The 15,560-nt window shown below is 44.6% G+C and overlaps 1 protein-coding gene across 2 annotated transcripts in view; it reads right to left on the reverse strand.

The window, feature by feature from the left end:
• The window catches only part of FGF14 (fibroblast growth factor 14), a 581,132-nt gene extending 569,156 nt beyond the window's left edge, over nucleotides 1-11,976 (reverse strand). For both annotated transcript variants that reach the window (XM_060079933.1, XM_060079930.1), the window contains exon 1: nucleotides 11,769-11,976. In XM_060079933.1, coding sequence (XP_059935916.1) covers nucleotides 11,769-11,976 — 208 coding nt within the window. The remainder of the gene's footprint in view (nucleotides 1-11,768) is intronic.
• Between the last annotated feature and the right edge of the window lie 3,584 nt (nucleotides 11,977-15,560).

The raw sequence follows: 15,560 nt of genomic DNA on the forward strand, positions 1-15,560 counted from the left end.
TTGTAGCACAGAAAGAAAAAAATTAAGTCAAATAAATGCTACTTCGGGTGTCTCTAGTTCAGACAGATGTGTCTCATTTACTGTCTGACAACTGTATTGTTAGCATTTTTTTGCCTTTTTCCCCTAATGTAATACATGTAAAAGTTGAAAAGCCAATTGAATACTAATCCCAGCCTTGCCTGCAGAGTTAAATTGATGACAAACCTTTCGAAAGACACAACTAAAGGGAAGAGGTGAAAGGACAACATCTCGAGTATGACAGTACAAATGCAAGGAGAGCGGGACAGAGGGGGCAGTCCTCAGTGACGGAAAACAGAGCAGCGGGACTCCACAGCTCTGCAGATCAGGCCACACTCCCACCTTCAGCGCGCACGTCAGGGGTTCACGTCCCCGTGAAAAGGCACGCGTGCCACAGATGGACCAGAACCACCTGAGCACTGTGTTCTTTAAGATGATTCCCAAGATTTTAAAAGGAAATATAATGAGGAAAGATAAAATAAACAACAAACAATCAGGATCCCCTACATTTCTTTTTCAAAATTATTTATTTTTTAACTTGTTACAGTACCATTAAAATATTTCTAACGTTTAGCATCCATTCTATTAAAAGATATTTTCGGTATTTTATATCTATTATTATAGATCTGATGTATGAGGAATTTTATGTCACTTAATTGGCATATGAGTGGAAAGTTTAAATGTAAAAGAAAAAATAATTAAGAACATGTTGCGGCAAATGATGGTAACTGCTGAGTGTTTAACTCGGAAAGTGACTCAGGCCTCCTAGCAAACAGGGCCCTTTCTTTGCTTACAAGCAATAACACCTGGGGTACAACAGAAACACAACCAAAAAATATGAGTCTCAGACTCTGAAATAAGTGGTTATTTAAGAAAAAAACAGAAACCCTACAAATGTTTTAGTCTTTGAGCCTTCTTATTTTCACATTTCTTCTTTTTTAAAGTACGACAGTAGTATGCCACGCGCTCCACACAGGAAGGGGAAAGAATAGAGATTACAATCCGTCCCAAACTACACGTTATCTAAGTAAGAGGCAGCATTACAGAAGAGGCTAGCTACCACACACTTCAGTGATCCACTGTAGTTGTGCAGACGACAAAATGTTACAGGGGGAAAAAGGCATTTTAATTACAACTACATTCATTGCTACCCAAGAAGCAGGTGCACAAACTTACATACGTAAATTCAATAAAGTTCACACTTCCTTCTCTTTTCTTGCCAGACCTAAATAATCTGAAAAATGGGCTTTTAATTGTATTATTTGACTCCTCAAATGGAACAAAGTATTGCACACAAATCATCGACTATCAACAAAGAACTGTATATCATTTAAAACATAAAACCTTTGACTTATCTTTATTGTAAGGCATTTTTTTTTTATCCCTAAGGACTTTCAGGTTTGGAGTCAAGAAAATGAACCCTTTAGCCCAGAGCAATTCTCCTAGAACTGCCTATTTAAATTATGATCTAGAAGGAGAAACTTGTCAAAATTTTCGACTTGCTATTAAAAGTTGCCACAGCCCCTCGAATACAAACAGTCTGGAGAGAGTCAAGTTTTTGCTCTGTGCTTTGAGGCGACAGGAGTGTTCTACTGGCAAATGGTCAGTGGCTCAACATCAGAAGGAACGGTCCAAATCAAAAACCTGTGGTCAGAACATCCTAGACACCTCCCTCTTTTCCCTTCCCAAATTCAAACTAGCCACTGAGATAGAGGGACTCCACTTCCTCTCCAGTCCCTGTCACTGCCTTATTTTTGACCTCACCACTTCCTCTGTGGCCTTTCTTACCTTCAATCCCGCTCCACGCAAAGATATTTTCCACACTGTTGCCATAATGATTACCTAAAGGGTAAAGCTGACCAAAAGGCTTCAAGATTCCAAAACAGCTTTACTGAAAGATTCACTGCAAATGGCTAATGAAAAATTAAGGACACAAGAGGCACCTAAAACAGGAGACTCTAAGTAGTGACTTCTACTACTCCCCCTATCCGTCACCACAGTCCTCACAGTCTGTTCATCCTCTATCTGAACTGCCTTTCCACTCTGAAGAAACTACAAGACCATAAACAAATTAGTGACAGTACAGATGCGCCCACACCTACCCTTGAAGGGTAGCCCCCAAATGCGCCCCTCTCAGAGTTCAAGGGACTCCAAGGGATTCTCCAGGAAACCAGTAAACCACTACCAGTTATTCTCTTAAGCAGCCAATAGGAAACTCAAGTTAAAATTAGTGAAAAACCTTGCCAAATTCAGGTAGATGCCAGAGCTACACTCTACTTTAAACCCCACTTTCTCTGGAGCCTAAGAAAACTGGCAGATGCCAGAGAATTCTTACCAGAGTCAGCTCTCCTGCATCTCTGTCTGTAGTGCCCAGTTGAGAGAGGAAGGGAAAATCTCACGCTGTTCCTTCCTTTCCAAGATGCACTGGTTGTGGATCCTTTCTCTCCCAGGGACAGCTATTGCCTTCTTGTTTGTCTCATTTTGGGTCTTGAGAACTTGGCCTGGGAACCATCAGGCTGAGGGCCCTCAAAATACGGCCGAAGTGTGGACCGCACTCCACTTGCAGCTAGTGTCCTACTGATCGTTGCCAGCGCTCAGGGGAACTAAGTCTTTCTTTGGCTACCTTTGGATGTGGCTCTGGATCTTGGGAGGGTAGGATCTTTTGCACATTCTTTGGGGACACTTCTTGAGTCCAACAGGTTGTTCAGAACTGCCAGGAATATTTACTGTTTGTCTCGACTGAAACCTGACAAGATATTTGAAAAGAAAAAAAAAAAAAAAAGCACTTTTTTTTTTTTAAGTAGCTCTACTGTGAGAAGTGGGCCAGACTGGAAGCTGATATTCAGAGCCTGATAGGAACTTTTTTTGAGGCCTCCTCTCCTAAGCTAAGTGAAACTATGTATACCCAGAAGGAAAGACCTTACAAAACAAAAAGCTCTAAATCTAGAACACAGAAATCTTTTTATTTCCATCTTAGTTGAAGACCTTCTCCCAGATCTAAAGATGCAAACAGAAGATAATGTAGTTGGATGGGTGATTAGCCCTTTGATGTCATAAAGGTTGCAACTCAATTCTTTGAAGAATTAAAAACAACTATCCCTGTCTCAGGAACTGAGTCTTTCTAAGAACAGAAATGCAGCTACTGAAGCAATTCAAAGCCCATCTATCCTTTATACCAATCCCAAAACCTCCCCTGTGCTGGCACGGACTGTAAAATTCTGGATTTAGGAAACAAAAGTCCTTCTTGGAGGCACTTACTTTCTTTCCCTGTGCCTTGAGATGTAAATATTATACCCAGTCTTCTTGAGGAACTGATGGCCAGTTCTTTGAAAAGCAAACTTCAGGGAGGTAATTCTTATCATAAGGGGAACAAAAAAAGGTAAAAAGACTATTTGGAAACTAGGCCAACAAAAAGTCTTTAAAAAGTGTAAAGCCATCTGAGCAGGTAACCTTAACCTACTCCATCCACTGAAACACAATTTGGATCTAGCTGTTCTTTTATAAACTAGTGAGCTTGCTTTATCATACCCTCAAAATAGTCTTTTTCAACTTCTAAATATACAGTGAAGTTGTGTGTGTGTGTGTTTTCAGATGTGAAAATGCTTGTGATTCTTCCCAACAGTCCAAGATAACAGAAGGAAAAACAAGTCAAGGTAGGTCGAGTCCTCTCCAAAAAATGTTTAGAGACTGCAGGAAGACATCTGGGGAATCCAACAGATACAAAAGAATGCCATCTGTTTCAGCACCAACCACACAACTCTGTAAAATGCATGAAGAGCTCTCGGTGGTGTCACCAGTAAAATACAACGCGTGTCTTCTTGCAGGGCTCAAAGCTGTGAACTGTGCTTTCCCTACCGCTCAAAACCGGCTCTTGGAAGAGTCACCTCTGCACCCGGAAGGAGTTGCCACACCTCTAAAAGGTCGGTCATGAGCCCGCAGGTGGCCTTCGATCTCTGATAGCCTCGGGTTTAAACTACAACTTAAATATATTCAACACAGTCCAGGAGAGATACAGGGAAGAGGGAAAAGTTCATTCAGAATCCAAATCGGGCATAAAGTTACAAGACGCTTGGAACATGAGAGCGGGAGCCGACCTGAGATTATTCTAATCAATGCCCTTGCACTGCAGTCGAAGAAACTTGAGGCCCACAGAATTTCAGGAGCCCTCCTCGGCCTCCCAGTAGCTAGTGCGGGCTGGACTCATGCTCTCCCAGTCCGGAACTTGGGCGCATCCGCCACCTAGCTAGTCCCTTTTTCTCTAAACCCTGCAGTGCGTCGGGGCGAGGCGGCCACCCTGTGGGCTGGAAGCAAACTGTTCCGCCGCCCTTCGGCCCGAGGATGCACTGGGGCACGCGCGGGGTCGCCGGCCCGGGGCCCGCCAAGGTGCGTCGCGTCAATGGCTGGCGCGGCCCGCGCACCCCGTCGCGCCAACACAGCGGCTTCCGGCCACGTGGTTTCCACAGTAACGGCTGCGCCGGCCTCCGAGCCCCCCGAGACGCTCCAGGGTCAGAGGTCATCCCTGTGGCAACGGAAACCTCCCGCGCTACGGCGGCTCGGACGGGCCGCTTCCGTCGCATTGCGCCGCAGAGCCCCAGACGCCCCGAGGCGTGGAGCGCGGGTGGCCGGTCCCGGGGGCTCTGGCCGTGGGTCACAGCGGAGGAAGGCCACGCGTCGCCTGCGTGCCTCCTCTCTTCGGGGCTCCACTAGGCAGACTCCGAGCCCGGCTCCGGCCAGATCCCCGAGGGGCCCGACTCCTGGAAGCAGATCCGAGCCGCAGAAGTGGCCGGCTCGCGTCGTGAGAAAACAGCTCACGTCCCGCTCGCTGCTCTGGCAGGCGGGGCTCTGCCCCAGTCGTGCGTCCGCCTTTGACGGTGGCTCCGGAGGGCGGAAGCTGAGTAGCTGAGTGTGGTTTTGGGAAAGCAGGGCGCCACCAAGTTTGCAGATGACTGCTTTAAAACGAAAAAGAACAAAATAGGAAGGGAGGGAGCACCTCCTTTCAAAGCAAGTGAAACTCGAGGCTGTTTAGGTGCTGTCCCCTCTGGAACGGAAACATGCCACATCGGATGGTCCCAGTCACCATCTTCACAGAAAGGAGTTCAGACAGGAAGAGAGATACAATTCAAATTCACTCCACTGTTTTTCGGAATGCCTTCCTTTTGGAGAACATTAAAGATCAGAAAAGAAAATGCAGGGGGGCTCTGGCAGAGGGAACCAAATGGTGCCCTAACACTTGTTATTTAAAGGCTGAGCGGGCCAGAAGGGGTGAATGCGCTTGTGTGTTTGAGGAAGGCCTGAGCCCAGGGAATGTTTGCAAACCATGTTTCAGGATGCCCTGGCGCGGAGCATGAAGAGAAAGAAGGCCACTAACAGCCTTTTTTCCTTCTTGGTTTTACCATTTAGAAGCCAAATTCTTGGTTGGCACTGCTGGAAAGGAGTAGGCGTTAAGTGAACTTAACCAAGTAAATTGTATGACAGTGGCAGTTACAGTTAACTTTCTCAGAAAACCCTATTTTTCACCATTAATTCATTTAATACAAATGTATTGAAAACCTGAGTCTTGTCATAACCTGAGTTTTTGTCAGGGGACAGCGATAAAGGCAGCAGTGCTCAACAACTGTTAGGTGACTTTCTTCGATGGTGTTAGCAGGTTAGATAAACAAAAACTTCAGTGTTCCCTGTAAAACATGTCTGCACTATGCCTCCTTTTTTGCTTTCATGTTTAGGAAAGCCCTAAGAATTCCTCCTTTCAACTCCTCTTCCCTTCATCATCCTACCTTTTACTTCTGGCCAAAGCAGAAAATTAGTTTGAACCAACTAGAGAAATATACAGGGAAAACATCAAGACATACTTGGTCCTTCAAAAGCAGACAGCAAAAAAAAAAAGTTAGTGCATCTCTGGAGGCATATGGAGGAACTGAGAAGTCGCCCTCAGACAATTCCCTGCCATTCTGTGCTCAAGTTCAACTCTTATAACTTAATGTAGTACATGGTACACAATCTAAAACCCTAAGGAACACCACACAGACTATGGCACCAGGCAGATAGACGTGGCTGCAGGTATTTCCCTGGCCCACTGTCCCTCCTGGAGGTGGTACTAAGTTGGGCTCAAAGGTTTTATTAAGAATATAGACACGATGCAATGTCTCATTTAAAACTTAGTAGAGGAGCTTCAAATATACTGTTCAAACATCCCAACTGTTTCCCCATAAACCATAAGAAACTATCTTGAATAAATGCTTCCATTTTGAGACATCTACATATTTATAGAAAGCTTATGAGTCAATTGAGTGAGTTATGATGCCAAAATGTACAAAGGAGCAAAAACTTTGGTTGTTGTCCTTGTTGCAATATGTATAAAAACACTTCACAAGGGCTTTCGTGGTGGCGCAGTGGTTGGGAGTCCACCTGCCGATGCAGGGACACGGGTTCGTGCCCCGGTCCGGGAAGATCCCACATGCCGCGGAGCGGCTGGGCCCGTGAGCCATGGCCGCTGAGCCTACGCGTCCGGAGCCTGTGCTCTGCAACGGGAGAGGCCACAACAGTGAGAGGCCCGTGTACCGCAAAAAAAAAAAAAAAAAAAAAAAACACTTCACAAAAGTCCTCAGTGTTTGTGTTGCTAAAACATGGAAGACTGGGTTTGAACATTTTTAAAGGAGTGGCTCCACGTAGGAAATGGGAACTATAGAATTAGCTTTAGCACCTTCTGAAAGCAATGAATCGTTTGAACGGATGTTCTCAGGGAGGCTGCCTATGATGAGAACAGGCTGGATATGGGTACAACTAAAGTGATCTCCACTGTTAAAACCAAGTTTAGATGATCACTGATTGGATTTCACACTTGTTAACTTGGATATAAATTAAAACAAACATAAAACAAAACCATCGACACTCCCAACAAGTCAATACTTGGAAGCCTACCTAACATGCCATCCTTTGGTTCAGGAAGTGCTACTGCCTGCAAAACTCATTTTGCTACTTCAGTAATGAAGCTTCCTAGATGCAATCCAAGGCCAACTCATATTACATGGAATCCCACGCTGAAGGCAAGCATATCAGAAAGAGAAGGACCTTACATCTGGTGTTCCAGCCATGCAGTCTGAATTTGATGTCTCCGTTTTACATACGCTCAGTGTTTAGAAATGCACAGGTTATGTATGGCCCATTTGTGGCTCACCCAGCTCTACAGGAACCCAAGATGAGTCGGCAGGCAGAGGGGAAGCGGTGAAACATGCTTACTCTTTTTTCTTCTCCCTCTGCCTATTTTCTCACTTCTCAAAGCCATGACCACCCCTAGATGTAAAGCAAGTAGCTTTAAAAGAATAACATATATTTAAATGAGTAACAGTGGCACACCAGATGTGTTTGGCACCTAAAACAGCTTAGTCAAAGGCAAAAGCAGAGCTGGAAGACACCCCAAAAAAATAGGAAATAGAAAGTGACAGTGACTTCTGCCAAGCCCTGCTTGTTTCATCTCAAAGTTTCATGGCAGAGAGGGAGACAGTTCAGAAGAAGAAACACTCAGGGCCATGAGTCTGTGGGGTTTTCTAAACGTGCTCTGCAGAACTAGGTCTAGGGCATCCGCTTCGTACCCTCCTTGCCACAAACACTGGTACCCAATAAAATTACATCTGGTTACAATTTTTCTTAACATCTCTGCTTTCCAAAATCCTATCAAGCCGTGGAAGTTCGTATGTGTGAGTAGCTGTATATATTTGAGGGTCTGTGGCTTCCTTTGCCTGTTGGACATTATGTATCTGAAGAAACATCCGTGATACGACCTTCGTATTTATCTTTAGTGTGGACTTTTTTTTTTAATACTTACTTATTTATTTATTTGATTGCGCTGGACCTTAGTTGTGGTAGGCGGGCTCCTTAGTTAGTTGTGGCATTCAAACTCCTAGTTGCAGCATGCATGTGCGATCTAGTTCCCAACCTGGGCCCCCTGCATTGGGAGCACGGAGTCTTAACCACTGCGCCACCAGGGAAGTCCCCTATTTGTGGACTTCTTTTTTCCAACCATATTTATTTCCTTAGCAGCCATTGCTCAGATTTCAGTGACCTAGATTATTTCCCAAACTGGCCTGTGACACACATCCGTCAGTCCAAACTCTCAGTACTAATTTAAAGAAACATATCAAGCCCTCCTCCAGGCAAAGTAAGTGCCTTGGACTCAGTATTCCCTATTTAATGATCTGCCTAAAATACAGTCACCTTGCATAACCCATGCAGTGAGAGTTGAAGCAGGTAACATCTATTCTAAACATATAGCTATTCCTCTACTGGGAAAATAAGGGAAGGTAGGACATTAAGCGCGCGCGTGTGTGTGTGTGTGTGTGTGTGTGTGTGTGTGTTCTCTGATAATAGTTGTATTGTGAGATACTGGACATGTTTATGAAGACAGTAAATTTACTTTCTATCCAGGATTTCTAAACTATTGCAATTTATTTTAAAAAGCATATATTGTGCAAATATATTCTTCATGTTCTTTTCCAGTTAACTTTTACATAAAAACAACTAAAAAAACCTACTTAATTAACACCTCTTATTTAAACATGAATTAAGAACTTTGGGATAGATGAGTAACTTTGCCCTTAAGTTCATGACTCTATTATTTGCTTATTTCTACATCAACCTGATTATATAGCAGTGCTCTGAAATTCCTCTCAGGAACTCCTGACCGAACTGCCTGTACTTCTTGACAACTTAAAGCAGTGGGAATAATCAGTAAATTATTTTATAACTTACAAAGATTGGGAAGAAAAATTCATCTAATAAGAAGTCGTTACACCAAATGCATGATCCTACTACTGGTACATGCAGGTATTCTGACAAGCTTCTTAGTTTGAAACCAGTTAATTGTCCTCGTTTTAGATTTAAGATAACATAATAGGTAGTAGTCAATCTGTTCTTTCTGGTTTTAACAGTTAAGAGGATTTTAGTCTTTGTTTTATTTCAATTACCTAATTAACGTCTTAGTTATACTGCTATCTTGGGATCAAAAACCTGCAAACGATTTTAGGCTTCATGTTAATAGCAGAAGGAGAATGGAATTTACCAATTACAATCCTGAAAGGGAATGGCTAGGCATGGAATGGTTTAAGCTCAAAAGGCAAAACTTTCAGAAGGTGAGATACATAGTGTAACACATTAATGTCCGATTTAAAAAATAATTTACAAAATGCTCCATCTTCCAGGTTGGAATTCTCACCCCTGGCAATCTAAGACTTAAACTATCCTAGTGGAATAGTCGGAGCGGTTGTTAGACAGAGTTTGAGTTGACCCATCAATTCACCCCCGAGTACTTTAGCATTCATAAGCTGCAAAATAAATTGCTCTAAAAATAAGTTGTCATTTGTTTGACACCTTCCAAATGCCTCGGAAGGAAAAAAAAATCTACTTTATTCCAGAGAGATGCAAGTGGGTGGGGTGGGGGAGGTGTAATAAAAAGATCTTGAATCCTGTATGGGTGAAACTTAGTGTTTCCAGTAAAACTGTTTACCAAAAAAAAAAAAAAAAAAAAAAGACATTATTATCAAAGGCAGTAAGGAAACTTACTGTTCCATGCTGAATTATTGCCCACTCTCCAGTACTATGGAGGGACTGGCTTCAAGATCCCTAAACAAATGGCGAAGTCTAAAGAAATGCTTTTCTAGTCCTGTCTCAGAGGGAGTTAAATCTTTTCAAAGAAGAACACAAGAAGGCTTCAAAAACCAGTAATTTTACTGTGTGAGGGAGGAGCCCCACCGCAGCCCTTGGCGTGTCCCACTTGAGGAAGTCTTGCCAAAAGGGTCTTCGCGTGAACTTGATATGGTAGTGTTGCAGATCTAGCTATGACCAAGGCATCAGCAAGTGCTGGGCTTGATGCGGGGTTAGGGTACACCTGACAGCCCAACTGGAGACGTGGTTGGTAAGGTGACCACACTGCTTTCTCCCTGGGTAGCTCTCAGGATGGTGGGATCATCTCAGAGCTGCTAAATGCTACGTTCAGAGAGAGAAGGGTCAAAGGACCGGGGATGGAGGGGGTGGGGGTTGGGTCGGGGGTAAGAAGAGGGGGACGGGAAGAAAGTGGGCAGAGCTAGAGCACAGGGATGAGAACTCCAGGACGGAGGCACGGAGCCCGCTGCAGCACCGCGCCCACAGACTCAACAGCCATCCGAAGGTCCCAGCTGCCGGCAACTGCCAGGCGTCCGCCAGCACGCGAGCATCTGCCCTTCCGGACGGTCTCAGAACTCGCAGTTTCCCTTCTGCCGCAGCAGAGGGGGCTGCAAGGGGTGCTCAGCCTCCACATCCACCGCCTCCATCCCCGCCCACCCACACCTCCTCCCCATCCCCTCCCCCTCCCCTCCCTCATCCTCCTCCTCCCCCTTCCCCCCTCCTCCTCCTCTCGATCCCGGCACCCGCGGGCGGCAGCTCACTGGGAGCGCGCCGCCCAGCTAGGCTGCATTAGGCAGCTTCGGAGGCAGGGAGGCGGCAGCCACTTGCTGCCCGGCCGCTGGGGCTCCGGGTGCCAGCGCGGCCCCTGGCGGAGCTCGGGGTGTCAGGGCGCCCGCGGGGAGCCATGATCTACTACACCGCAGTGCCAGCGTCAGAAGCCTCGGACACCCGGGCTGCCACTGCAGGACGGCCAGGGCCCCGCCCCCAACAGGGCCCCAGACACAGAACACCCAGCCCGGGTCCCTCCCCGGCCTGAAGCGAACCGGGGGACACCACACACACCCCGCCGACGGCGCGCGCGGCTCCCGGACCCGCCGCGCCCAGCCTCCTCGCCCGTGCGCCGCCGCCGCCACGCAGCCCTCCGGCCTGGCCTCCCCGGGGTTGCTCGCCCACAGCTCCGCGGCCGCCCCCAGACTGAGATAGCGGGAAGTAAACCCCGGGGACCCGACTCCCCGAATCACCTGCATTTGCATTTCTTATGTAATGTACTGCAAGTTCCCCGGTTGGAGCCTTTTGGAATGGGGGCGCACGATCGCCAGGCGGCTGAAGCAGGGACCCGGGGCCAGGCTCATCCCACCCGGGGGACCCCGACGCCGGGCTAGGACACTGCTTTTTCAAAGGGAGGTTTAAATGACATATACTAGAGAGGCCGGGCTTGTCTGCTCCGTCTGGGGTTCCCTCCCGGCACAAGCCCTGCTCAAGTTTTCCCAGCGGCAGGCGTGTCGGAGGCAGACGGGGGAAGGAGTTCATACTTCGGCACGCGGAGCTAGACGGGGGCGGGAGGCGGGGGTTGGCGGGGGAGCGGGGCCGCGACGGAGGGGGCCCCTTTCCTTTGGTGAAGGTGACGGGGTGGCGAATATTGTGCAAGCTACTCAGAAAGTCTAGAGCAGGTTCTCGGCACCGAGCTACGGCCCCGGACCTGCCGCACGAGTCAGGGGAGCTCGCGGTGCTTTCTCCTGGCAACTACCGAAGCTTCAACTGCCTCGGGCCAAACCTTAAGCCATAAACCCTTCAATATTCCACCAAACATCGTCAACCAGATACATTCCAAAAAAAGAAAAGAAAAAAAAAAAGTTTCCTCCTCCCTTCTAGTGATGGATTGTGGCACAGCCACGAGATGCTGGAAATGATGTGGGGCTCACAGACGCCGATCCAGCTGTTACTTGTTTATCCACGCAACACCCCTATACACAACACTGTCCTGGTCCTTCTCTGTTTCCCCTGCCTTCCTGCGTAGCCGAACTGCAGATCTAGCTCAATGAGCAACAGACAGGTTATTATGAGGAAAAACATAACATGATGCATGTTTTGCTTACCAGTTGGGTTCTTGTTTTTCTTAAGACTCTTGCCACAAAGACACTGCAGCATATGCGTTCCTTTGCTGAAAATGTTCCAAAGAAACCACATTGATTTGGGCGAAAAGCAATCCAGCAGCTTAGACACCCTGAGAAAGAAGAGATCCTTGTGGTTGCATAATAATAATTTGAAATCAGTTCTCCTGAAGAGGGGCACCGGTTTTACCATAGGAAAAACGATAATATTCCGGATCTTCTCCCAGTTTTTTCCCCTCACGTGGTATATTTCTTTGAGACTTCTCAGTGATTGTTTTCTTTCGGCCAGGGTGAATGATTTATCCCCTTGATCACCACTGGATTATTACCAAAGGGTTGGCAAAAAAATCCTTTTTCAGCATGAAGGCAAACAAAAAAGCAAAGAAATCCCAACTGAGACCAGAACTAATCAGGGAGAACAGTAATGCACAAAAGATCCCCAAAGAGAAAACCATAGCCTTTTAGTTGATCGCTATGAGGCTGGGTGAGTCTGCAGGAGTCAAAGCAGGATTCATCTCACTGAGAGAAGACTGCCATTGTGTAGTCCCTAGGAGAGAAGGAAAGGGGAAAAAAAAAAAAAAAAAGGAAAGAAAGAAAGAAAGAAAAAAGAAAAAGAAAAAGAAAAAAACCACCAGCACACATACACACACCAATACCACCTCCGAGTCTGACAGCCGAAGACACAGCCTCCCTTCTCCCAGTGTCGATTTTTTTTTTTTTTTATAATCAATCGCCAGTGCTCAGGGGGATCGGATTGAACCTGCAGTTCTCAACCACCACGAAGAAACGATGCAAATCTAGGTGACCCCTCCCCTGGTCAGGCTGGTAGTAGGTAGAGAGCGCCTCGGATCCCCTGCTGCCTTCCTCTCGCTCTCTCCCAGTTTCCAACAACGGTGAGCATGAGGAAAATCTCCCCTCCGGATTCCTCGCTCAGCCTTGGATGTGAGTTACCGGCATTAGGGGGAGGAGGAGGAGGGGTTGAAGTTTGCATTGAAAAGACTGGCTTTCCATGACGTAGCCACGTGCTTTCAGACCCGTCACCAGTGAGATGCTTCCACCCGCCCAGGGAGGGCAGTGTCACTGCAGTCTCTCCGCTGGTTCCCCTCTCGAAGTCCCCCACCACTAGCACCCAGCCACAGCCCCACTATTTGACCCTCTCCCTCCTCTGCCCGGCATGATTAGGCTTGCTGCTCGCTCTTGCAGTCAGCTAGCAGAGCCTTCTCTTAAAAGTGAATTTCGAAAAGGAAAATTAATTATAATTAGTAAACCTTAAAAAATACACAGGGTGGAGGGGAGGCGGGGGATTAAATAGAAACAGTAGTTTAGTACCACACTCCTTGACCAGAATTAGTTCCACCTTACATTTTCAAAAGCCGCATCTACAGCATCTAAAACATTAAGGACAACTCATTCCTTTAGTTATTATTTGAATCCTACTTAAAGCACTGTTTGAAAAATATACACTAGGCACATGACAAATATGTACTTGCAGAAACAAGTACTGTTCAAAGGGCAAGCACTAAAATCGGGGCGACAAACTCTACTTTGCTGAGGAGGGTCACATGTCAATGAGAACATTTATGCCTTTTCTAGACAGACAACCTATTATCTTCAAATATTTTTTTGGTACAGAAAGCACTCTGCTTGATTCACACACTAATTCATTGCCTGTTTCTGCACCCATTAATTGAACTAACACTGAGTTCACCCCCGTTCACTTAGCTACACTAATATACAACCTTGTCACCGGCCACCACGATCTAACCTAACAAAATGGACAAAATTTCTCTTTCATCAAGATGCAACCCAACTCCCTAATTTCCCAGAAAATCAAAAGATTTAGGGCAAAGCTGTTGATTTCTCTTATTTACGAAAAAATACAATGCACAAAATAGTACAATTTCAAAGAACAATATAACAAACTCCAGGGTACTTGCTAGTCAAAATTAATAACTGTTAGCATTTCATATTTGTGAGCTGAGCATTTTGGAAAAGTAAAATTGACCACTCTCACTGCTGTTAGGCAAAAGAATTAACATTATGCCAGTTTATTTCCACTTTTATGGGAAAATTGACATAAAATGTTTAATTTTTAAAAATATATTTAGAAGCTCCGTCTTAATTTCAAAAAAATAAAACTACTACCTCTACTGCATGGAATATCAAACTATCTTAAAAACAAATAGATGTAGATTTATGTTGTTGAGGACTGATTTTAAAGAAAATTAACTTCTTAATTATCAGTTATCAAAATATGAAAATGTAATAAACAACTTTCCCACTGCTAGTGTTTTCTAATATTTAGGAGGAATTTTGAGATGCCAACATTTGTATCCAATATCTTGAACCCTTTGGGGAAATGTCAGTTGATTTTAAGCAAGATGGAAGAGGAATTTAACACAAGCAAATTTTATGAAAGTTAAGAAACTTGAAAGTTAAATATGGATGTCCTCAATGGGCCTAAGGCATCATGTCATACAGCTTAAAGAAATTACTAAGATTAACTGCAGTCTAAATCAAGTTTGGGAAGTAAGGAAAAAGAGAATAATAAAAGTCTATGGATTTAACGTCAAATGACTTAGAATCAGGCTGAAAACGAAATTGAAGAGCAGGATTCTTTTTTGAAAGAGGTAAAATGGAATAGCATTGCCAATTCATTAGGAAAGAATTTTTGTGATCAATCAGACAGGGTCACTTACCACATGCTGCTTTTATAACATTCTGGTGTCCTGTCAGGGGTTCCAGAATATCCCAATATATTACCACTGGACATATGCCAGAGAGACAGTTGGATAAAAAATATTCTTCAGCAAGGTCTTCTGAACTCACACAGCTCGAAGGTTCTGTAAAAGCTTGCTGAGTTCCCTGGGGTATTTCACAAGTGAAATCTGGGGACCTGTTCGGTAACTACTGTATCTTTCCATATGCTAAGTTTGTGTAGACAGAGTATTTCTCAAACGAGCTCTTCTTGCATTTCCAAATTGGACTCTCTTCTCTACGTTGGGACAGTGAATTTGATCCCTATTAAAATAGAGAATGATTGAATGACTGCCAGAAAGCTATGATTTGTTTTGTATTGGTGGAAAACTTACTACTTCTTTGTCCTGTGACCTAAGGAACAACATAAAAGGTAATTAATTGTGACTAATATTTACAGAGAATCTATTACGTCAGGCACTGTGTTGGTTGCTTCTCTTCTTTTATGCTATTTAAAGGAAGGAGAAATATTTTCTTACAACGAACGAAATTTCTATAGTTTTTTTCTATATTTATTGATACATTATTTATTTACATTACATAGGCTATAAATCACATTATTAAACAAACAAAAAATACCAAGTACTTTTGTCTGAAAAAGATGGCCTAACACTGATTCAGGTCACCTTTGTTCCAAGGGAGTTATCATTTCTAATGAGCTCTGAGTAACCCAGTTTAATTATTCAACCAATATTTATTGAGCATTTACCCTGTGAAAGTAACTGTACAAGACTCCACGGTGCATGCTAATTCATAAAATTAAACCAGATTTCCAGTTACACGATAAAGAAGACCAAGGGTGGTTTGCCTCCAGTTTAGGGATGATCCAAAGATACTCACACCAATCTGAGTTCAGACCTTTAAGTTTTGTTTTGGAAGACATCAAAATATTTACTTACCCTGTGCCATGCTACATTCAAATCAATAATAGATGATAAAAATGGAAATTATTAGAAAGTAAATGTAAGTTTCCACACTAAAGAAAATAAGGAAAACCTCATGGTAACTGTAAAATTGACA

This window comes from Mesoplodon densirostris, chromosome 17 (genome assembly GCF_025265405.1).
Source record: "Mesoplodon densirostris isolate mMesDen1 chromosome 17, mMesDen1 primary haplotype, whole genome shotgun sequence".
Taxonomy (NCBI): domain Eukaryota; kingdom Metazoa; phylum Chordata; class Mammalia; order Artiodactyla; family Ziphiidae; genus Mesoplodon; species Mesoplodon densirostris.